This window comes from Mus caroli, chromosome 11 (assembly GCF_900094665.2).
Source record: "Mus caroli chromosome 11, CAROLI_EIJ_v1.1, whole genome shotgun sequence".
Taxonomy (NCBI): Eukaryota; Metazoa; Chordata; class Mammalia; order Rodentia; family Muridae; genus Mus; species Mus caroli.
The window spans coordinates 85,766,603-85,792,495 of NC_034580.1; the positions used below are offsets into that span (position 1 = coordinate 85,766,603).

Here is a 25,893-nt window from a genome sequence, read left to right on the forward strand (position 1 = left end):
GAGTTAAAGGGATCTGCAACCCTATAGTTGGAACAACATGATGAACTAACCAGTACCCCGGAGCTCTTGTCTCTAGCTGCATATGTATCGAAAGATGACCTAGTCGGCCATCACTGGAAAGAGAGGCCCATTGGACTTGCAAACTTTATATGCCCCAATACAGGGGAATACCAAGGGCCAAAAGAATGGGAATGGGTGGGTAGGGAAATGGGGGGGGGTATGGGGGACTTTTGGGATAGCATTGGAAATGTAATTGAGGAAAATATGTAATAAAAAAATAAAAAAATAAAAAAAAAGATGATATCCCTTCTTTGGAGTCATAAAGTGAGACTACTGAGATAGCTCAGACTTTCAAGCTCTCAGCTGCATTGATTGTAAGGCTATATGATTTAATACAGTTCTAAAAACAAAAACAATGGCCAATTTCACTGTGACAGAATGTCTTAACCTGGCCTTAGACACACTCAAAGGACTTTACCTAGACACTTAAAACAGTGTCCTTTCTAAACTTGTGACTGAAGTAAATTGTCTTAATCTTTTCATACTTTTATCGTATTTGTGTGTGCATGTGTGTATATGTAGTGTGTGCATGTGTGTGTGGTATGCACACACGTGCCTGTGTGCAGAGCCCAGAGAAAGAAATACGATATCTTGCTCTGCCATTATCTGTCTTGCTGCCTTGAGACAGGGGTTTCTTACTAAGCCCTAAGTTAGGCTGTAAGGCAGCAACTCCCAGAAAACCCCAGCATTACAAGAATCCACACAAGGATGCTTTTTTTTTTTTTTTTTGGTGGGTGCTAGTGATTTGAACTCAGTTCCTTATACTTGCTCAGCAAGAGTTCTTAACTCATACCTCCTATAAGAAATAGTACCTATCTCACAAGATAGCTAAAGAGGCTGTATTAAAATGAAGGTAGCAGTTAAATTGTAAATTATAAAACAGCAAAACTTCTACATCAACGACACTAGTTTTGAAGATAATATGTGTAATAGAGTATTAACATTGTTCTGAAAGCAAGGTCTGAACTTTTGGATCTAAATTGAACTGTTTTATTATACTAATCAGTTATGAAAGATGTTACTGAAAACATTTTGATACAGTGGCCACCCTGTTTAGATGAACTGTTAGTTTTTTGTCCTGATATAAATTCTGAGGAATACCGATTCTATTATCTCAACAGAATGCCTTCAGTTTGAATGGAGACTTTTTTCAGATCTTGGGAAATAAACATTTCTGTCTGGTACTTGAGGCATTGTGATTAAAATTAGTTTTGAGAAAAAATGATGGAAGAGTGACTCCTCTCTGTCTACTGCTATCCCCACAGAACCTATGATGGCTTCTGTGATCTAAGGAGCAGTCTGCTTTTTCAGACAGTCCCGTTCTGTCTGAAATCAGTTTGAGTGAAAGTCTGTTAGCCACGTTCATACTAGTGTTGACAGGTTTCTTATTTGATTAAATCCTAGACTTTGTACATCCTGCAATCCCCTTGACAACCTTATCCTTGTCTTTGAGAGAAATGAATGCTCTCTTGTCTAGCCATGTCTTAATAACTCGAGGCTACTGATAGTATACATGATTAAAGTGCAGATCTGAAATACCTTCCTGGAAATGATCTTCTATGAAAATGCATCATATGTGGTAGCTTTGGGACTGACTCACAGTAGAAAATGGGTTCCATATAATAACTACCAGAAATATGATGGTTTCTTGATTCTTTGACTCAAAGGCTGTATATATTTACTTCCTATGTGGCAGCAGAAATGGTAGATGCTGATATATATATATATCTATATATCTATCTATATATCTATCTATCTGATAGTATTGACTATTTTCAGCATTCAATTTCTCAGGAATTTGTTTAATAAAAACAGCATATATTTGTCAATTGATTGATATGCAGATTGGTCAATGGGGAGGCATGTAGTTATCTAAGATCCAGGATGATGAGAAAAGTGTTCATTGCTTCTGGACTTCAGGGCATTCATTAATGTAACACACACAGCTACCAAGCTGAAAGATTAATAGTGAACTTCAGGCTTTCTAGCATCTAATACTTGACGGAGCAGCACAAATATCTCTTTAAATTGAAGTATTCTTTGCCACTCCAAGTCGAGCCCACATGACTGCCACCCCCACCCCCAACACTGTATCTAACTAGAACTAGTCTTCCTGTTTCCTTCATTCTTGTTAATACATTTCAGTGTAAGAATTGCCCCCAAAACTGTGGAAATGTAGGTCATATTATTTTATTGCTGTTTGAAACCATCATGGCTTCCTGTGACTCTTAAAATAGAGGACAGACTCCTTTGCATGTCATAGAAGGCAGCTGTCCTACATCTGTAGCCTTATCTCATGGTACTCATCTGCCTGCTCATATCTGGTGGGTACACAGCTCATGTTTCACTGTCCCTGGAGCATTTCAGGGTTACCCCTGCCTCAGAGCTTCCGTAATGGGCTGGAGAAGCCCTTCCTGTGGGTTTTCTTCCAGCTGAGTCTGGACTCCAGTCCTACCTCTTCAAAGGGACTTTCTTTGTCCACCAGTCTTATGCAGCATCTCATGTAGTTGCTTTACGTACTGATGTGTGTAACATTTACTGATTTCTAGAATTATGATATTTGCTTCTTTGATCACTTGTTTATACAACTTTATCTGTTATATTTACACAGGCTGCTGGCCAGCAAGGCCCAGTGTATGAATGATACTTTAGGTATTTTGTGATTTATATTGTTATTTTAGTGTCTGTTCTGTTGTGGATATTCAGTAGTTTTTTTTTTTTTTTTAAGGATTGTGTGTTTCTCTTTGCTTTTTTCTTATTTTATTATGTAAATAAAATTTAACCTGGAATGAAATGTTTCCCTTGAAACTAACACTAATTAAATTGTTCAAAATAAAATTAGTGCATTTTTAAGTAGAACCACACACGCCTTTCAATTTTCAAAAATACAATGTATTATATGTTTACCATTCGTTGGACGGTTAGAGTCTATGAATATCAACAGTCTTAAATATCTGACTCTGGAAAATGAAGTCATCAGAGAAGAACTGGACCCTACCGTGACATCTTAGATTTTCTCTCAGCTGACACAGTCACAGGAGATAGTACTGCCTAGCAGGCTGAACCCTTTGGCCACTTCCAAGAGAAGCAAGAGACACAGCCCATGGGACTGCTTTAGGGAAGGCAAATAGCAAATGCCAATTCCAAACAGTATGGCTGACGTCTTCTAAAGGAACATGGTTGAGTTTCTCTTACAAATCAGACTAATAATAAAAGTATGCTATCAGGAGTAATGAAAAAAACCAAAGATATAAGTGTCAGGTACTGAAGGACTGGAAAGAGAAGATGTGAAGTATGAACTTGGGATCTGAGAGTAGGGGGGAATCTAAGGGAAAAATCAAAAAGGCATTTAAGATGTTACACCACTGTCTTTCCCTATGTCATGAAACCTTTCCAAATGGTTTACACAGCTTTAATTTAGCTTCTATGCTATATGTGTTACACATTCTTTAAAAAACAAGTTATCTACTTAGAATTGGTTTTTGATCTTGGAAAGGTTGTGGGGGCCCTTGGGGCTCTTGATGCTTGACTAAGGCGTTAGAATTACTTCTCACAACATAAAGAGAAGAGAGATATTAAACTGACATCCTACTTTTATGAGTTTAATTACTGAGATGGAGAGATGGCTAAATGGTTAATAGTTGTACAGTTCCCAGCACCACCAGGGTAGTTTACAAACACCACGACTCCTGTTCTAGATGCTCGGATGCCCTCTTCTGGCTGTAGGGAGTACCAGACACACATGTGGTACACAAACATATGCAAGGGAGACACTCATATACTTGCAATAAAAGTAATTAAGTCAGTAGAGATAAATGATTCCTAGTTAATGATAGAAACAGCAGAATTGATGCAGGATTCTTGCAGAGCCCAGTATGTATAATCAGAGGGTCAGTGCTTCGAAAGGGAAGGGAAAGGGTCTCCTTATTAAATAAATTTTCAGCTGACTAAATAAAATTTAATTAGTTAACCAATTTATAATAGTTGGACCTTTATAGTTTTTATAAGAAATGCTGTAATCAAAATATTTACACATATATCTTTTATTACTTTTTTTTTGTAAAAGTACCAATAGTTGAGATTAGTGAGTTAAAATGTAATCATTAAAAACATTTTTTTTTCAAAAGATCTTTTAAAAGATCTTGTGAATATCTGCATGTATGTGTGGTGTGTGTGTTCTCAAGAATATTGAGTCAAGTTACATTCCTACTTCTAGTTGATTGTTTACTTTCAAATTTAATTAGTGGCAGACCCAGATGGCTGCTAATTTTTTTAAATGACTAATATATGAATTATTTCAGAGAAAGGAAAGTGTATTCTTTAGGGAATGATTCATGCCCCTTGTTTCCTTTGCACGGCAGCATTTAGGCCCTGGTGGGTGTAGGAAATTTAGCTCCGACTGCATCTCATTTGGGTGAAATGCCAAAGGTTAAGACCCCAGTTATGATAGAGATAGTGTGGAGACACCCTTCTCCTTCAGATTTTTAAAGTGCACTCCCAATTATAAGTGCCAATTTCAGCATGCAAGCAGAATGGAAAGGTTTAAGCATAGCTATAATATTAATTCTAAACTCTCCTACATCTTGACGTGTATGTTTTCTTGCTTTACTGCAGTGGGGTTTTCAATAATCATATATTCATATGTATCTGTTTATAAGAGCTTGAATGAGATATATATGAAACTATGTTACATATTTCTACTGGTTTTGACTGTTGAATGGCAATAGGGACTTCTTGGTCACCTGAACATTTGAGCTGGTTATTGGAGCTGCCCAGTTTAGGCTGGGGGCTGACTGTATGTGCCTGCACTCTGAACGTAGGAGTGACACAAAAGCATGTTTGTGGAGTTGGTAGTGAGCTAGGACTAGATGTGACTGTGTAAAGTCACATGTACTGGGTGCTAGCTCCTTCCACATGAACGCCAGTGCACTCCCATGGATGTTTGCTATAAAGCACTGCCTGTGCTTCTCAAGAGATCAGCACCCACTTGCCTTCTACCTGACAAAGAATCTGGGGGAGGTCTGCAGATTTCAACGAAGCCAACGACTATCCCAAGAGTGAGAACAGTTTCGCCCTTCAGCTGTGCTGTACTTTACTCTTTAGCTTTCAGTCTGGAACCCAGGAGTGCATTCCTGCCAGAGCCCAGCTTGCCCATAGTTACTGCTGTGGTTCCACAGAGGAAGTAGCAGGTTAGCCCTTTCTGCTTTCCCACTAGGAGGTCCTTGCCCCACCCTGAAAAGGGATGAGGATTCCCTGCTTTTATATCCTAATTTTCATTTCATTGAGCACTTGAAGGTGGGAAATTAAATGATTCTCCTTTAGTTCTAAGTCAACCTTTAGCAGCTGAGCTGTTTCTTCAGCTCTGACTCTCATACTGGAAACTCAAAGAGTTCGTATTTTATTAAAGGTCTCCTATGGGATAACTGGCAAGACATTTTAAAAATTATTTTAAATCAGAACTGGGTGTGTTTGCTTTTTTTTTCATAATAATTTTGTCAGTCTCTATGTCAATCAAAGAGCACTGTTATGAAGCAGCAGTTGCTTCACATGAAGATTACACTAAGGTACCACAATGTTATTGGCCATGAAGACAGTGATGGAGATTGGGAAAAGCATTTCCAGGGTTCCAATCCTGACTGAGATGTCTATATTCCCTCCTTATTGTCTTGTTAAACACAACAGAACCGACCAAAGCTCTCCATAGTACCAGTCACCTTTGAAAGGTGCTGATGCAGACCCTCTGCTGCAGGTCTCCGTGGTGATTACACTCTAACACACAGGCAGTAAGGCTGTTACTTGCTTCATATTCAGAAGGGCCCTCATCTGCCCCCATCCAAACGTATCCAAGTTGAATGCCACTCTAGACAACAATGGGCTACTTAACAGACAGAAGGGAATTTAAATCACTTACTGCACCTCATTGTCATGCCACACCTCAGCGGCAGCAGCACCCAGACACGGAACCTCCCCAGCTCCAGGCAGCAGGTAACAAACATTCTATCGAACCCTCCAGTTTTTACATGCAGCAGCAGAGGGCTAAGTCATCTGTCCCATGGAAGTGAATGGACAGTTACTGTACTCACAGAAGCACCTCTAGGAAAGGAAGCTCAGAGACTCTATAGAGCAAAGTCTTCATGAATTCACAAACATCCTGACATCTGTCTCCACGGGCACTCTGATGAGGACGAGACCGCCATGCTTACAAGATATGGGATCGCAGCCTGGGTTTCAGAAGTCTTCTGACAAATGGATGCAAGAAGCATAGGATTCAACATTTCTGGAAGGGGGATTTCATCAGAGTTCGGAGGAATTGATAACCCAGAACAGGCTCAGGATTGTCTCCCAGACAGTCTTCTGAGCTTGGTTTTAAGATGTAAGATCCCCCAATGGAAGAATGGATACAGAAAATGTGGTTCGTTTACACATGGAATGTTACTCAGCTATTAAGAATGAGGACATCCTGAATTTTGCTCGCAAATGGATGGAACTAGAAAATATCATCCTGAGTGAGGTAACTCAGACCCAAAAGGACATGAAAGTACAGAATACCCAGGACACAATCCACAGAACTCAAGAAAGTTAACAAGCTGAAGGACTCAAGTGAGGATGCCTCAATCCCATTTGAGAGGAAGAAGAAAGCAGTCATGGGGGGCAGAGGGAGGGAGGGCCCTGGGTGGGAGAGGGGCCAAGGGGAAAAGGATCAGGTTATTGGGGTGGTGGGGAATCAGTAGTGAAGCCCTGAGGGCCAACAGAACGAATGGAAAACAGGCAACCTCAGGAGGTAAGAGGTGGGGGGACCCTCTAGAATGTACTGAGCCTGGGAGGTGAGAGACCCTCAGGACTCAAAAGGAGGGGCCTTAGATGAAATGCCCAACAGTGGGGAGAGGGAACTTGTAGAGTCCACCTCCAGTAGAAAGACAGGGCATCAAGTAGAGGGATGGGGTTGTCATCCCACGGTCAAAAACTCTGACCCAGAATTGTCCCTGTCTAAAAGAACTGCAGGGACAAAAATGGAGAAGAGACTGAGGTCCAGTGACTAGACCAAATTGGGCTTCAACTCAAGGGGAGGCTCCAAGGCCTGACACTATTACTGCTGCTGTGGCGTGCTTATAGACAGGAGCCTAGCATGGCTGCCCTCCGAGAGGCCCAACAAGCAGCTGAAAGAGTCAGATGCAGACACTTATACTGGAACAATGGACAGAAGTCGGAGACCTCTGTGGTTGAATTAGGGAAAAGCTGGAAGAAGCTGAGGAGGAGGGTGACCCTAGAGAAGGACCGGCAGTCTGAACTGACCTGGATCCCTGAGATCTCTGACACTGAGCCACCAACCAGGCAGCATTCAGCAGAGAAGTGCCTGGTCTGGTCTCAGTGAGAGAAGAAGCACCTAATCCTCAAGAGACATAAGGCCCCAGGGAAGGGGCGGTGTGGTGTGGGGGGGCTGGGGGCTGGGGGCTGGGGGTTGGGGTTTGGGGATATCCTCTTGGAGAAGGGAAGGAGGATTGGGATGAAGACCTGTCAGAGGATGGGCTGGAAAAGGAATAATGATTATAAGAAAAGATATGATGATGATGATGATGATGGTAATTATAATAATAAAAAATAAAAACAAAATTTTAAAAAAGTTGTAAAAAAAAAAAGACGTAGATTCAAAATAACTTATCCTACAGGTTTCCAAGGAAGAATTTTAGTGTACTATCCTAGAATGTATTTTTATTTTTATTTATTTTTTTTAATATATTTTATTACGTATTTTCCTCAATTATATTTCCAATGCTATCCCAAAAGTCCCCCATACCCTCGCCCCTTTCCCACCCACCCATTCCCATTCTTTTGGCCCTGGCATTCCCCTGTACTGGGGCATATAAAGTTTGTGTGTCCAATGGGCCTCTCTTTCCAGTGATGGCTGACTAGGCCATCTTTTGATACATATGCAGCTAGAGTCAAGAGCTCCGGGGTACTGGTTAGTTCATAATGTTGTACCACCTATAGGGTTGCAGGTCCCTTTAGCTCCTTGGGTACTTTCTCCAGCTCCTCCATTGGGAGCCCTGTGATCCATCCACTAGCTGACTGTGAGCATCCACTTCTGTGTTTGCTAGGCCCCGGCATAGTCTCACAAGAGACAGCTATATCAGGGTAATTTCAGCAAAATCTTGCTAGTGTATGCAATGGTGTCAGCGTTTGGAAGCTGATTATGGGATGGATCCCTGGGTATGGCAGTCTCTAGATGGTCCATCCTTTCGTCACAGCTCCAATCTTTGTTTCTGTAACTCCTTCCATGGATGTTTTGTTCCCAATTCTAAGAAAGGGTACAGTGACCCCACTTTGGTCTTCATTCTTCTTGAGTTTCATGTGCTTAGCAGATTGTATTATATATCTTGGGTATCCTAAGTTTTGGGCTAATATCCACTTATCAGTGAGTACATATTGTGTGAGTTCCTTTGTGATTGTGTTACCTCACTCAGGATGATGCCCTCCAGGTCCATCCATTTGGCTATGAATTTCATAAATTCATTCTTTTTAATAGCTGAGTAGTACTCCATTGTGTAAATGTACCACATTTTCTGTATCCATTCCTCTGTTGAGGGGCATCTGGGTTCTTTCCAGCTTCTGGCTATTATAAATAAGGCTGCTATGAACATAGTGGAACATGTGTCCTTCTTACCGTTGGAACATCTTCTGGATATATGCCCAGGAGAGGTATTGCTGGATCCTCCGGTAGTTCTATGTCCAATTTTCTAAGGAACCGCCAGACTGATTTCCAGAGTGGTTGTACAAGCTTGCAATCCCACCAACAATGGAGGAGTGTTCGTCTTTCTCCACATCCTCGCCAGCATCTGCTGTCACCTGAATTTTTGATCTTAGCCATTCTGATTGAGAGATGGCTCAGCCGTTAAAGGCTAGGCTCACAACCAAAAATATAAGAATGTATTTTTATTAAATGAAAGTGGAAACCATTACCCAAGTCAATATTTGAAATTATAACTTGAAATACACAGATAGCTAAGGCAAAAGAAATGAGGTGGGGGTTTTGGCTGACTGAGCTACTTCGCTGTAGTAATTTTCTGTTTCCTGTCAATATACATTTTAAAAACCACTGCTTACAGAAAAAAAAAAAAACAAAGGAGCTAAGTTTCTCTGAATCATTAAAGCTAAAGAGGTATGCCCTATAAATCCGAAAAGCACTGACAAAACATGCCAACATTAATAGCTATGCTTTAAAGAAGACAGCATAGACACTGCTGGTTTTAAACAGCAAAGCACATACAATCTTGTGGAGGATAAAAAGTGCACGTGTCGGTTTTCTGTTCTCTTCCAGAGAAGTTCTGCTGAATTTCAAATATTTTCTTTGAATAATCATGTTTGACAGAGCTAATGGTTAATGTGAGTGAGGTAATTAAAATTAATGACAACAATATCCACTGGGTTATGTGTATGCAGGTGTTTCCCCTACTGTTTCCACACAAGCATGAAAGTGTTTAAACACAGGATACTGGTCTCCACATATATATTAGAAGTGATTGAGTTCAGCCCTTCCTAAGATGCAGAGAAGTCCTCTATATAATCAGTTGTTATGTTTTCTTGATATATAACTTTATTTTTAAAAATGTATTAGGTTACATAAAAATTTCAACATATACCCACCCTATAAAGTGGATAGACAATATTTTAGAAGCATGGTTTCCCATCTTCAGCAATGTATCTGTTGTCTCAGGAGTTCCCAAAGGACCTGTGAATGGGAGCGCATCAAGCCAGGCAATGCTACTGACCAGCCAGGTTTATACCCACGTCTTAACAATTGGACAATTAGGAAGAAATCCTCTCTTTCTCTCTCTCTCCCTAGTGTTTGCATTTCTACCTCCATATCCATCTTTTCAGCTGTGCTTCCAACCCCTGACCATCTACTGATCGGGAGTGGGACAGACAGTAGGATGCTGAAGGAAAACAAACAGCAGGTAGTGATGCTAAGGGGAGGGACAGACATAAAGAGAACATGTTGTTCTGCTAAATGCCACATGTTAACTGACACACGGAAGATGTTATGCAGCCTTCATGACTAAGTTACTGATATCTGATATAATCTAATATGGAAAGTGAGATTCTTTAAAGGTAACCAGAAAACTACCTTCTGCCTACACAATCTTCTAAAATGTGATCATGGTACCTCTTCACCCAGCATGGGGCCTGAGCCCCGTCCCTGGAATCTGAGCAGATGGACAGAATACGGTCTAAGTAATGCCATGTAGCTTCGGAGGCTGAGCCACAGAAGCAGATGCACTTTCTCTTCTGCCCATCTAACCATCTCTGTGAGTGCTTTGAGCCACCGTGCATGTTTTGCTTCCTAAGGCCTCCATGCTGGAGAGGGTACAAAAGAGATGGGTATTCTAGTCGAGATTCCAAGTTGAGTAGCCATTTGGATGTCCAGCCTAGTAGACTCATCCGATGCCTGTAATGTCAGGAGCTATCTGACTGTAACTACATCAGAGTCCCACAGTAAGAACTGCTCAGCCACACCTAGCAACTCAACAGGACCATAAGATAGAATACTAAAATATCTTAGCTGTCAAATTTTGGGGTGATTTGCTATGGAGCAATGGTTAATAGGATATTTAACAATAACATCAGTATCATGTAGAAAGTTCCATTTTACGATTCGTTCTTCTTTGTACCTTTTAAGTTTGTATGTTCAGAGTTATGAAGTGAGTGCAATTTAAAAGCTATCGTGTTTGGTAATATGGTGTTAGAACAGTAAGTGCCTCTGGAGCAGTGCTTCTTAAGCTGCATATGACGACCCCTTAGGGAGTAACATATCCTGTACATCTCATATCTACATTACTATTCATAACAGTAGCAAAATGATGCTTGTATAATAGAAACAAAATAATTTTATGGCTGGGGTCACCACCACATGAAGATCTGTATGAAGGCACTAGGAAGGTTGAGAACCACTGCAAGAATCAGCTCTCTGGAACACCTCAGCTTGAAGTGTCAATGTTGGCCAAGCTCTGAACCATGTCACAGTTGTTTACAAATCCTTGCCTTACACTAACTGATGGTGTGAACAAAGGTGAGCTGGCTAACCTGTGTCGTCACACTGGAAAGGAGCACATCAGTAGTGTAGGAATAGATTTCAAACAGCAGACACGAAGGTGAAGTAATCTGTATATCGAGGTTTCCAATTTTCACCCTGATATGTACTGTTTAAAGGACGACTTCAGTTTTACTTAACTTCTTTGGGCCTCAGCCACCATCTTTGTTGAATGAGCATTGCTACTTCTAAATATTTACTGCATAATATAGAACTTCAAAACTAAAAAAAAATTAAATTAAATAAAATGAAAAACATAGCTTTTTTTGGGCTAGAAAATCTAGTATAAACAGTGCTTTACACAAAGTTTATTTAAACATTATAAAACTTCTTTTGAATATGTATTATTTCATAATAGGAAAAGACATTTAATATTCCTTTCAAAAACCTTCCTCAGATTTTGTTTCTTTAATTGCAATTGCTTCTTGTATAAAGGATATCATGTTTTTAGGCATAATAATTAATTTTATTTGTCATATGTGGTTATGTTCTGAATATTTTATTATCTTCATTTACTTGATTTGTTTTCCCTCTTCATCTAACGTTTCTTTATTGCAGCTCTGTCCACGTGGGGACTGTTACTGGTAACTTTGGGTTCTCAGCCGGAGTGTGGTGCACACGAGATCATCCGTGGAAATGCATGAGGCACTATTTATTTATGACCACGGTGTTGGGGGTGCACTTTTGATGTTTATAGGAAGGATGCCATACCTCATTCCGGACTAACATGTAAAATACAGTTGATAGTCTTGAGCATCAAAGAGTTATGCTGTCTCATAATTTTCAAATGTCTGGTAAGACATTCATGTAAAAGAATTTTTAGCTACCTGATCATGGGATATGATTTTGTTTTTAGACACCCTAATATGTTTGCATAGTTTAAATATGACCTAACTTTACCACTGAGAACCACTGAGTAAATCAATAAAAGACTGCATTTTCCTGTGTGTAGAGCTTTGTAGGAACTGCTCAACAAGTCAGTCATGTTATAGATGCCCGTGAACATGTGCATAGTAATCTATATGCATGGCTCTCACTTTTATAGGGATGCTATGTGTAGGTAACAATGCCTAGTGCTCTTGGGCTAAAGATTTTACCTATTGATATTGAGCTACAATCATCTTATTTCTTCTCTATTTAACTTTGGATATGTTACTATTGACTTTTATAAATAGTGTAGGAGTTAGGAAAATCATGTATAAATTTTCACTGCAGGGGAACAAATGATGTGCTGAAAAACAGTTATTAAAAGTTGAAATTCTCACGACGAGGCACAAGTGCCTGGGAACCGAATGAGGGAAGTGTAGACATGTCCAGTCATTTGGGTGATCTCTGAGGGTTCTGGGCTGGTGCTGGGACTTACTCAGAAACTGGTCTGCTCCTCTTGTGTTGGCTGGAAAGGTCCCTAGTTCTGATCATACAGTTCGCACACAGTGCTGTTGTCTCGGCCTGAGGTGGCAGCTCTGAAGAGCAGAGAACTGGTTTGGCTTTCCACAGCCCTTTCATGAACTACCCTGCTCACCGCTAGAGTCTGGGCTTGGTTGTTCCTGTTGATAATCTTTTTTTCCCCCCTCCCCTCATGGTTTTAATTAACTATTTCAATAGTTTGCTCTATTTTGTTTGTCTTTGGTTTAGTCTTGTGAGAAAGGTCCCCCATACTTATCCTAGTTTGTGCTAGCAATTGTTATGTAGCCTAGCCTAGCCTGGCCTCAAAAGCCCAGAACTCCTCTTGCCTCAGGCTCGCAAGAGCCTTTAGATATAAGGCACCATGGCTGGCCATGTCTCGTCAGTGCTTTCTACGTCACTGTTGTTTGGGCATCTTCTGAAGTTGGTCTGCACTGGTCTGCCTCAGTATTTCAGGTGCTGGGCTTAGAGCCCGTGCCCCAGGCCCCATCCAACCTCGTTCGATGTTACAGCACCTTCTTCAGCACCGCTTTACCTTCATCTTCTACTGCGATTGCTTATTTTTATTTTTTATTTTTTGCTATTTATTTTCCAATGTCAAAGATACTATGGAAGAAAATAGAAGTAATGGCATGCATTAATTAGCTGTCCTCAGTTTGCTGTCATCTTGAGCACTTTTAAATAAAGCAAATATTCTTTTCCAGAATCCTCATGTTAGTATTTTTAATGAGTAGCTATCAATATACTGTAGACAAATATATTCCATGCAATTGAACTACCAGAACTAAGGTCTTTCTTCTGCTTTGTTTAATAAATTACAAGAAGAAGAGGAGGAGAAGGAGGAGGAGGAGGAGGAAGGAGAAGAAGAAGATGATAATGATAACTTACAGTCCATATCAAGTATGGCACGAACAGATCTGACAAGCTCCTTGGATTCCAGAAGCAGGGTTGCTGGGAAGCTGCGTCCGTTCCTTGCCAGCAGTGGAAGTGAAGTCTGAGATGCGAGCACAGCTCTTCTTTCACTGCATGGGCAATGAAATGGCTTTGAGCATACTGCCCAGCAATGACACCCATTGAGCATACTGCCCAGCAAGGACACCCATCTTGGCTAAGCCTGAATCTGTGTCCATTATGTTTGCATAAAAACATTTCTATTTCTAGAAACATTATATTCATAGAGCTATATAAGAATTTAATCACATAGAATAGTGTTTCTGCCTTGTTTATTTTACAGAAAATAAGCATATTTTAACCAATATTTTGACTTTATATGTAAAAGGATGTAAATGAAGGATAGCCTATGTCCTAAATTGTTTGCTGGTCTTTTCCTTTCATTTTGTAAAATTTCAAATCAAACATATAAATGTGAGTTTATTAAGCAGATGTTTTCTATTGCTTACAGTAATATTAAATATAAATATGGTACACATATATTTACTTAAGAAATTATCTTTTAAATTCTCACATTTGTCGTTCCTAACTACAAACAGCCAAAAGGCTTTATACATATCTTCTTACTATAATATTTTATTTTGCTTTTTATTAATAAAGTTTATTCATTGATAACTTCACACATGTAGATAATGTGTTTTGGTTATACTCCCCCTTGTCAGCCTTCTTGCTTTCCTGCAAATCTTTCCGTTTTCCTTGTAAATTTCTCTTTCTCTCTCTCGTATTATTTTTCATTTTGTGTCCCAGAGTTTATCTATACTACCATCTGAAATAAATGCATTATGCTATAATTTAAGATGCAACATTTTCCTAAGAAACTTACACTTAAGCTTTTACTTAAAGACAGATTACTTTATTGAAAATAAATCATTATCTACAATCATTTTCTTAAACACGATGGCATTAACTCACAAGGATCAACTTAAGAATTCTCCAATTCAAGCACACAGCTTTTACTCTGTGTTGAACGGCCAAGGCCAATATCCATAAAGATACGTACACTGAGAAGAGTGAGCCAGACTTTAACAGTGCTTAACTTGGAAGACACAACAGAAGCTGCTCACTGTAGCTACTTAAAGTGGCCTTTTCCCCCTTAAAAAGTGTTTTAAAGATTGGCTTTTAACTGATTATTTTTAAGCTTGATACTTAATACCAAAATTTTGAATTAGTAAAAGTGAAAGTGAGTTGTTGGGGTACCCGTAACGTATAAGAGGGAAATATGGCCACTGAGCATTTTAAACTCCTTACTGAGACAGTATTCATAGAATCCACAGAAATAAATTGTAAGTACTATGGTTAACAACAAAAATGCCAGATATTTTCATAATAAGAAATGAAGCATTAAAATGAATGTAAAAGTCAGCAACTGGATATATTACTCAAAATTTGAAAATAGAAAAAAAGCTATGTTGACACTTTTGTTGTTGTAAGAGAAGGTCTCACCTTAACACACGCTACACACACACACACACACACCCCCGTTGACCTTGAACTCAACAGAGATTCTCCTGTCTCAGCCTCCCAAGTGCTGGGATTACAGGTAGAAGCCATTATGTGCGGCTGACTTCCTGTACTGAGCTGCTGTTTCCACAGCACTATAGTTTCTGTCTCTGCAATTGGTGCTGGTAGAGTTGGGTTCAGTAGGAACTATGGTGGTTATAAGGAAATAATTACTTTACCATAGACCATTAGGCCCTTCACCATACATAAAAATGAACGGGAAGCCATGGCTAGAGAAGCATGAACCTTATCTGTATGTCTGTACGAATTCCTCCAAGGAGGAATCCTGAAGCCAGCAGCATACTGTGAGTGGTAACAAATCAAGGTGTAGTCTACATACAGCCTTCCTTTATTTAGTTCTGATTGGCTGATTGGGTGACTATGTTTTGCAAAATTCTCTTTGACGCAATGCATCTGCTGGGATGAGCCTGATCTTCAGCAGGGCACCTGCTACCAGCAGCTTATCCACACAGGCAGGACGTGTGACTCCTCAGCTTCAGAGTACAAAGCTACAATGGCAGTCTAAATGCTTCTACAGTTTCTTAGGGAGATAGAACCCAAAACAGGCAGTATGCTCTTGCACTTACTTCTAAAGGTTTTTTTTTTTTTGTTGTTTGTTTGTTTTTGTTTTTTGTTTTCAAAGAGCAGCCAATGGGAATCGTGTAGCATTCTAAACCCATAAGAATATCTTAGCCGCAATTATTACTGAAGAACTTACTGTGTCCATACTCCGCAGCAAATAAAGTATTCTTACCTTAAAGTTGATAAAGGAGCAGAACTATCCAAAAGAACTTCTTGAATAGCCTAGTGAGAGACAAGATGGTGAAGGAAATTTGTAAGTTGGATAGCTTAAATCAAAACAAAACAAAACAATAATAAACTTAGCTTGATTAATTAATATTTGCAATTTTCTTCTTCATCATGTCTGCAGATGTTCCTGTTATGGTGGGGGGAGACAACTATATTGACATGTAATTATACTTAGAAATAATTATAAGATATTTCTTTAGAACATTTGTATTTAATTTGTGCGTGTGTGCAGATGCCTGCAGAGGCTAGAAGAAGGTGTTGGGTTTCTTAGAACTGGAGTTCAGGTGTTTGGAGTCACCTGACATGGATGCTGGGAACTGAATTCAGGTGTTTCACAGGAGAAGCAAGCACTTGTAACTGGCAAAGCAAGCCATCTCTTGAGGACTTCATGACAGTGTAAATAGTTACCAAATTATGTTTACATGCTATCAGGACTTTTAGGAAAGTATTCATTAAAACACAATATATTTTATTATATAATAAATAAATAATATATAAAGTATATTAAATACTATATATATATGTTAGCCATTCTTTTCACTTACCAAAGTAAATATAAATCTGACTATAAGTAAGAATTGCTGTTCTGCAAGAGATATTTTTGATGTCACCAAACACTATGACGTTTCTCTCTTCTTCCCTTCTTTTCTTCTGTTAGTACTAGGGATTGTACTTAGGATCTCATATATACTAGGACAGCATTCTATCATATAAGTATCTTTCCAACCCTCCTTTTGAGTCTTTATTTTGAGACAGGATCTCATTAAGCTGCTTAGGATAGCCTTGAACTCACTGAGTTGTCAGTCCAAAGAAGCCTTGAATTTGTTTTCTTCCAGCAGTGCCTTTAGGTCTGGCAACATTTCTTAGAAATAATCTAATACTGTTATTCCTGTTTGTATGGAGGATTAGTTTCAGGATCCCTGGATCTATTAAAATCCATAGACACTCAAATGATATCTATCTATCTATCTATCTACTATGGATTCATGAATTCAGAACCCATTTATAAAAAGAGAGATTATAAATGAAATGGTAGTTAATAGGCAGTCAAGAGCAGTGACTCTCTCTCTCAAGTGCTGAACACTTTCCTGGATGAAGACAGCGACAGCAGCACTGTCTCCAGTTCTTCAGCTTAGACGTCATCATCTCTAGATGACTTATACATAATACAACACAGTGTTTATGTAGATAGTTTTTATAGCCTATTGTATTCACAATAAGGACAGGATTTCCCTTTACTGGTTTAGTACACGAGCAAGCACCTCGGGCCTGAGCAGACAGTATACAAATGAGAAGTGAGGCGAGCGCCATACTGGAGAGTACTGGGGGGCATGGAGTCGCCTCTAGCAGGCTATGAGGACACATCACTTCATCTGCACAGGTTCAGCATTGTCCTGGTGTGGTTTGTGGAACTTCCTGCAGTTTTGTTTGGTTCTTTTCAGTCATGGTTGGCTGAACTCACTGCTGTGGAATCCTAGGAGACAGAGGTGAGCTGCAAGGGGAAACTTACCTCTATGAAACCGAGGAGCCTCTCAGTGGACGCCTTGAAGGCTTTCCGAGCCATTTCTGATTTTCGCAGTTGGCAGTCAAGAACGGTGACTCTTTTTCTCAAGTCCTGGACACTTTCCTGGATCAAGACAGCAAAGGCACCACTGACCCCATTTCTCCAATTTTCAAAACCTTCTTGTTGTTTTTAGTTTTCTTAAACTGATATCTGGCATGACCATTTCATTTACTATCTCTCTTTTTACAAATGGGTTCTGATTTTGAGGAGATATACAATATAACTAGTTAAATTTAAAAGTTAATTTACACAGATACTTTAATCTATGACATGCTCTGTATATGATTTTTATGGATTTTTACAGTGACTTACATTGAGCTTAGTGTTTTTCTTTTTCTTTTTTAAAAAAAACTTATTTCAACACAGGCTAATAGAAAGCCTTTCGTGAGTAGCTTAGCTATAAGTGGTGACTATATATACACATATATACACATACATAGATAATAGACTCTAAAGTTGCTTCTATGAAGAGCAGCAGCAGTGCCCAGCCAGGCAGGGTGATAAGGGAATGCTGAAAGACTGTTTGCCCTGAGGTACATCCTGGTCCTGGAGGTCCACACTGTGGGTTTCATCAGACGCACATGGCATGTAGAATTGTGATGGGGGAAATGCGTGAAACAGCTTTCATAGACTAGGCACTCTGATTTGGGCTCTGGTGAGTAAAAAGTCTGTCCTGAATAACTGCTAGCTATAAGCCCCTACCCAGTAATGCTTAAACAGTAACTACTAGAGAAAGAGGGGGAGACTTGAGGGCTGAGTTTATATTATTTAGATGACATGAATATTCATAACCTGAAAATATTACTTAAATTGGTCCTAGGTTAGGAGAAGCAGAAATAAAACTGCTCTGGAAACTATTTTCTAAATTGAGATTTCACAGAATGTTCATAGTTGTGTGCAAAAAGAACACAAGCTTACAATAAAAATAAATCACTAAACACAAAGTATGTTTTGTGGATTGACAATCAGATAATTAATAACCGAATCTAACAGAGTGTATACATTAATCATGTACATAAACATAAAGTAACTATGTTTTAAAAAAGAATTGAAACTCAAAACAGATTCAATGATATAAAACGTCAAATTTTAATAATCTAGTCATTATTTAGAATATAACACATAATACCCCATTTCATAGACCTAAAAAGAAAATGGAGACACTGGAACACAGGAGTAATAAAGGGTCTGAGAACGGAGGAGAAAGGCACAATGTGGAGTAGAAATGAAGGAGAAGTGAGAGCACAGGTGAAGCAGCAACGGGGCTGGAGAGAGGCCTGAGGCCAGGACTCAGAATAGTCAAGACAGCTCACAACTGGCTGTTCCTCCAGGTCTAGGGGATTCGACTCCCTCTTCTGTCCTTAGCAGTCACAGCAGACACCATACGTGGTACACATTTATGCAGGCAAAATGCTCATGCACTTAAAATAAATAAGTAATGTTTTTTAAAAAAAAGGTGAGCATTCTATGCAACTTTAATCCCACACTCGAGAGGCAGAGCAAGGGGGGATCTGTGTGAGTTCAAGCCTTGGCTGGTGTACATAGTGAGACTCGGGTGTGTGTGTGGATGGAGTGGGAAATGGAGAGAGGGGGAAGAGGGGAGAGGGTTAGAGATTGACAGATATGACAATCGGAGGATGACAGTTTAGGGCTTTCCAGACATGGCTGGACAATGATCCCCAGACTAGGAAGTTCTATGACTCTCAAACAGCATAAATTATAATAGATCAGATCAACAAATGACTCATGGGGGTTAAAACACTATCAGAGCCAAAGAGATCTTGAAGTCATAGAGAAGAAAAGACATCACACATGACTAATAGCTGACATGAAAGCAGGAAATAAAAACTGTGACAAAGTTACACAGTAGCAATTCTCTACATGCATCTAAATGTATTTTAAAACTTGGATCAGAATGGTTTTTACAGGAGCAAAATGGGGAGCTTATTATCAATAGATCTTCACCAAATGAATTTGAAGCAAATGTTTCAAGGAACAAGAAAGTCTGAGATGTAACTGTTTCAGAAAGCAAGGTTGTCTGGGATTAGGAACAAAGGGAATAAACATAGGACCGGTCCAGACCAATCTGGAGCACACTAAACAACCTACAAAAGTGGCCACATCAGGACAGAACTAAGATGCTACCAGCAACAGAGATTAGGGTGGAAAGAGGACTAGGTTATGTTAAAAAGTGCTTTTACTATGTAGATGGGGGAAGTCATTAATTTCATAACGAACTAATACAGAATGTCAAACATGATGGCATGATCATTAAAAATTAAAGGCACAGGGGCTCTACAGGGGGCTTAGCAGTGAACAGCACCAGCTGCGTTTGCTCAGCTCTGATTCCCAGCACCCACATGGTGCTTTGTGAACAGGATTTTTGCCGAAATAGTGCCCAGAATGAAGGAAGCTCCTGCCAAAGCTGCAGCTGTGGAGGCCCAGATACCCTGACAAGAAACCTCCAGGAGGAATGGGCTTGACCACTATGCCGGCATCAAGTTACCTTGAGTGTTGAGCCAGCCATGAAGACAGAAGACAACACGTGTGTTCATCGTGAATGTAACGGCCAAAAGGCATCAGATCAGACAGGCTGCAACCAACTCTGATCAAATCTGATGCAGAGAAGAAGGAGCTCCTGGTTACAATGCTCTGGATGTTGCAAACAAAACTGGGATCATCTAATCTGAGTCCAGAGGGTAATTCTAATGACACATTTGCCACCATAAAAATATTGGAGACTATATACATTTGAAACCAGCAAAGGGAAGTATATATAATTGGGCAGGACACAGAAGAAATATGGATTAATACAAACCTCCAATGAAATAACTTGAATATATGACTAGCCACAGTTAAACAGAAAGAGGATATAGAAGAGCCAGGTGCTTTCGTAAGGGGAAGGACATAAATGGAAAGTTAAATTCCAGCTCAGCAACCAATAAATGGGGGTGGGAAAAGCTCCAGCTTCACTCAGGCCAGAGACGTAACTGAAAGTCGAAAGTAAATGAATATTTAAAAATACATAGGTAACTATTAAAAAACAGTATGAATTATTGTAGCATCAACAAAAATAGTCATAATGGAAAGATTTACAGATGGAAGAATCCTAATATTTTCATAAAAGATGGATGTATAATTCTAAGCTTTAATGTATCTGAAGGCACTGTTTCAAAATATACAAATAACATTAAGGAAAGGAAATCACAAGGGAGGTAGTATATTTCTCTGACAAACTGATGGTTTAGGAGCACAAAGACATTACTATCAACAGAAAGGAACTGAAGCTGATGGCCTTGACCTTGTTAACTGCATGGAACGGCACCTCACATGGGAGACGGCTCATCAAGCTCTCTCTGGTCATTTGTTAAGGACCAAGTGCACACTGACCCGTGAAACAAACATGAGCAAATTCTGTAGGGCTGTGATCGAGAAACTAGATTCTTTAAGCACCGACAAAAACCTTTCTGTGCCTCCGTGCTATTCAGAAGAGCCAAAAGTTCTTCCCAAGTTTTGGTGGTATTGATGAGCCCTATGCAGAGTATGAAATAAGAGGGCCATGTAGCCTACATACTTTTGGAGAAAAATAAGTAGACAGAATGATCAGTCTATCATAAAAGACGGCAAGCAACAAACTGTGTCCCTGTGGTCTTTTGAACTGTAAGCCAATGAAAGAGAACAAAGAGCCCCATCCACATGGAACCTTGAATTATGGCAGAGATGACCTGTAGGTGAGCTAGCACGGAGTTTTAAGTGAAGGGTCACGGCCATTTGGAAGGATGGATGAATGAGTTGGTTCTTTATCTCATATAGTGCTATAAAACCAACTGCAGAAGTACCAAAACTTTAGGATTTCTAGAAGCAAACATAAAGAAACACCTTTATGTCTTTGGAGACTGAAGGATTTCTGAAAAGACATAGGGGAACTGATAAATGTGGTGTTCTGAATGAGAATGGCTCCCACAGCCTCAGATATTTGAATGGTTAATCCCCAGTTGGTGAACTGTTTGGGAAGGATTAGGAGACTTTGCTGGCAGGTGTGTCACTGGGGGCAGGCACTGAGGCATTCCCAGCTAGCTTTCTTGCTGTCTGATGCTTGTTGATCAACATGTAAGCTTTCAGCTGCTGCTCCACTGCCATTCCTCCTGCCTGCTGCCATGTTCCCTGCTATAATGGACATGGACTCCAAAACTCGGAAACTGTGAGGTAAATAAACTCTTTCCTCTATAAGTTCCCTTGACCACTGTGTCATATATATCACAGTGGTAAGAAAGCAACTAAGCTGCATATGTAGCAGAGGATGGCCTAGTCAGCCATCAATGGGAGGAGAGGCCCTTGGTATTGTGAAGATCATATGCCCCAGTACAGGGGAATGCCAGGGCCAGGAAGCTGGAGTGGGTGGTCTGGGGAGTAGGGTGGGGGGGTGGCTAGAGGGGGCTTTTGGGATAGCATTTGAAATGTAATGAAGAAAATATCTAATTAAAAAAAAAGTAACTAAGACAATAAGACCAGGAAAAAAAAGAAAGAAAAAAAAAAGAACTCATTTCATTCTAGAGCAGATGAGGTAGGTAGGCCCCAGTTTTGAGAGAGTAGTTTTATAATATATAAGTTAATAAAGGGTTAGCAGCCAGGAGAATCACTTCAAGTCTCTAAGCAAAAGACAAATAACCAAATGGGAAAATAACTAAAGAGAAAAGAGCACATTTTACTGAGAAAAATAAATGATAACTGAATGCATAAATGTATGCTCAACTGGTTATCACAGATAGGGAAGGGCAAATTGCAGGTTTACAGCATTTGGGGATATGAATGACCCCAGCATGGTTGATTTCAAACTTCCACCATCCATCAGTGAACACAGCATTGAGAAGAGACAAGTTCTCATGAGCCAGCGCAAAACTATGTCAGTCATTGGTAACTAGGGAAATACAAATTAAACTATACTGGCTTAGCAATTATTATAGCAACAAGAAGGATAAAAACTCAAAGTAAAAGAAAGCCAAGGATCAGCAAGCGGTAAATGGCAATTCTCATCCATTCTTCACAGGAGTACAAATTAGTTAAAAATACATTCAGTCATAATTTGGCATTTACTTATAAAGTTGAACATACAATTATCATTCAACCTGGCAATACTACTTCTCGGAGGTAGCAGTTACACATGTGGAGAAAGTTATATGTATGGGGATGTTTTCAGAGCATGATTCACAGTAGAATAATGCAGAAATAACGAGACTGCCCATCAAATACAAAATGGATAATGGCGTGGTGTTAACTCACGCAATGAAGAATAAAGACAGAAAAGATCAGCTAGCTACACATTAACCCAGTAAGCAGGCAAAACCAAACGGACAGGGAGTAGATAGATAAATAGTAAAACTATCAAGAAAATGGGAAACACTAACTCCAACAAAGTAGTAATCTTTGGGGGGAAGGCCGTGGCTGCATTGTGGGGATGGACACTGGGCTCTTCACAGGCCTTAGCAATGCTTTATTATTCTTTTGAAAACCTTTTTATTTATGTGTATGTAAGCATGCCTTTGTGTGGTGTATATGTGGGTGTGGTTGTCCATGGAGGTCAGAAAAAGCCCTCTGCTGGAGTTAGAGGATGTGAATTACTTCATCTGGGTGGAAGGCAGAGCTTGGGTCCTCTGCAAGAGCAACAAGCCTTCCTAACTACTGAGTTCTCTCTCCAGCCCCACTAATGTGGTATTTCTTGTGTTTCAGATGCATTTTTCTCAAAAGCCAAAATGCAAATTGGAAAATATGTTGATAATTTAAGGGAAAATTATAGTGATAAACAAAAGCATTCTTACAGAAAGAATCTATGTCTGACCAATAAATATTTAGGTGCTCAAGAGATAGGTTAGTTGGTAAGGAGCTTGGTGTGACCTTGCCGACCTACGCCCCATCCCAACACTCATGTGAAAAGCCAGCTGGAGTGCACACTTTTGGCAAAGAATTCCTGGGGAGGTGAAGAGAGAAGGATCTCTGTGGCTGCAGGTCCCAGGGAGTCCCTGTAAACACTCCCATCATCTTATCCTCAGAAGATGGATAGCTCTCTAGGAATGACACCTGAGGTTGACTTCTGGCTTCCACATGCAAAGCGCACACATGTGCACATACACTTACATGCTAGTCAACATGAAACCTTCCACACATTAAATAAATACAGTTAAATATTTGAAACTTTGTTTTGTAGTATCTAGGTCAATAGATCCTTAAGCAATCTCACACACCATTTAAAAAGTTACTTCTTTTCTACTGGTATTAAAATTGGAAAATTTTGGACATTGAAATGCTTATGTTTAATATATCTTCCTTCAAAAAAATGAAGAAGAATGATTTTAGAGAGGTAGTGTGGGTTCTTATTAAAAGGACCGACTGAGATCCTCATAAGGCTACAAAGAGGGAGAATCTGAGTAAATTACATTAACAGACAACCTAGGACCAGATGTGTCTCACTGGAGAAGAGTGCAAGAATGCAAGAACCTAAACTTGACACACAGGAGGCCACGTGGGAGCTGCAGAGATGGCTCAGTGGGTATGGGTGCTTGTTGCAGAAGCCTGGGGAATCTCAGTTTGTCCCCAGGAACCCCTGTAAAGGCTGGTGAAGAGAAATAACAAGGAAACATTATCCTCTGACCTCTACATACACAGTGGGTTACATGCCCTCCCACCTCCAAAGACCCCATCACACACAGAGACATTTTAAAATATTTAAAAACTAAAAAGACCAACCACTCGACAATCCTGTGCAAATATCTTCAAAGTATATTACTTAAAAGTACAGGATTAGGGAGTAGTTCAACAGTAGAGCCAGCCTAACGGTACTAGCCTCACATGAATAAGGTCCTTCTTTAACACCTAATACCATAAAAAACCCAACAAATTAAACTATTAAAAACTAGCAACTTTTCCTCCAAAAGTAACTAATTATTTTATTAAAATTTTTTTTTAATATTTTGGTAATTTCTGAAACATTTTCATGAGGTTATTGTGGCATGGCATAACCACCCCTGTTTTACAATATATACAGCTCAACATGCGTCTGTAACTAGCATTCCCAACCAAGTGCTGCTGCTTTCGCAAGTGCCATGTGCTCCCAGCAGGCTCGCACGCTCTTATCAGTGGTGGGTAAGGTGCTGGCCTTCTGCAGAGCTGGTTTAAATGAGCAGATTAGGTAGGAAATGATGGGGAGTCTTCAGAGCTAAGCGGAAATTTTTTTTTTTCATATTTTCTGCTGTGCTGTTTTAAGACTAGCTCCATTTTCATTTGGTATGTTAAAGAGCATAAGCCTTCTATGCTGGAATATTCATAGCTCAAATTTGTTTTGTGTTCTCTCTCTCTTCTTTTTTTTTTGTTTTTTTGTTTTTTTTTCCGAGACAGGGTTTCTCTGTATAGCCCTGGCTGTCCTGGAACTCACTTTGTAGACCAGGCTGACCTTGAACTCAGAAATCCTCCTGCCTCTGCCTCCTGAGTGCTGGGATTAAAAGCATGCACCACCACCGCCTGGCTGTTTTGGGTTCTCTTGAAGGCAGAATGGGTTAGAGACATAAATACCCTTTACTTATTTTAATTGGATATTTTATTTATTTACATTTCAAATGTTATCCCCTTTCCCAGTTTCCCCTCTGCAAACTCCCTATCCCATCCCCCCTTACCCTGCTTCTGTGAGGGTGTTCCCACCTACCTACTCCTTACGGAGCTAGCATTCCTCTACACTGGGGCATCAAGCCTTCATAGGACCAAGGGTCTCCCCTCCCACTGCTGCCAGATAAAACCCCTTCAGCTCCTTCAGTTCCTCCCCAACTCCATTATTTATAATTGACGAATTTCTATAAAGCTATAAATTATCAATTTATTCTAGTTTATACCCTCAGTGATATAATACACAATACACACACACACACACACACACACACACACCTGCTATGGTTTTTGAAGGCTAGTCATGATTAAAGATGGTAGGTACACTGTGGGCAATAGACACATAGAGATGCTCAGCTTGCTTCCCCACGGTTCTCAGTATCTTGTATTGCAACTGAGAGGCCTTCTAGAGGAGCCTGGTTTAGTATTCCTTACATTGAAAGAGATAAAACATAACAAATTCAAACTTGGATTTCTCATTAGTCATCATCATAGGTCTTGTGCAAAAATTCATTAACTTGTATACTGCCTCAAGTTCTCTAATCAAAGAGCAAAACTCATCCCTCGAATCTCCTCCTTCCATCGCCACAAAACAAATTAGCAAGCTCAAAACCAGAAAGAGAAAATCCGTGCCATCAATTAAATGTTAAATAGTTCCAGGCCTGAATGGCTGAATGGAACAATGTTGATCAACGACCCAATTAATTCGGGGCCTGTGCTTTTCCATCTCAGAGCTCTTTGGATAAAGGCAGGCTCACGACTTCCATGCCACCCTCTTCACAACACAACAGCCTATCATTGAATAATAGAAGACAAACACTGACCTAGTTAGGACGCGCAGATGAAAAGAGAATGAAAACAGGATACA

At 39.8% G+C, this 25,893-nt stretch overlaps 1 protein-coding gene across 2 annotated transcripts in view; it reads right to left on the minus strand.

The window, feature by feature from the left end:
- The window catches only part of Stxbp4 (syntaxin binding protein 4), a 152,970-nt gene that overhangs the window by 40,929 nt on the left and 86,148 nt on the right, over positions 1-25,893 (minus strand). For both annotated transcript variants that reach the window (XM_021177757.2, XM_029483796.1), the window contains exons 14-16: positions 17,322-17,438; positions 15,756-15,805; positions 13,439-13,572 (exon numbers count right to left, since the gene is read on the minus strand). In XM_021177757.2, coding sequence (XP_021033416.1) covers positions 13,439-13,572; positions 15,756-15,805; positions 17,322-17,438 — 301 coding nt within the window. The remainder of the gene's footprint in view (positions 1-13,438; positions 13,573-15,755; positions 15,806-17,321; positions 17,439-25,893) is intronic.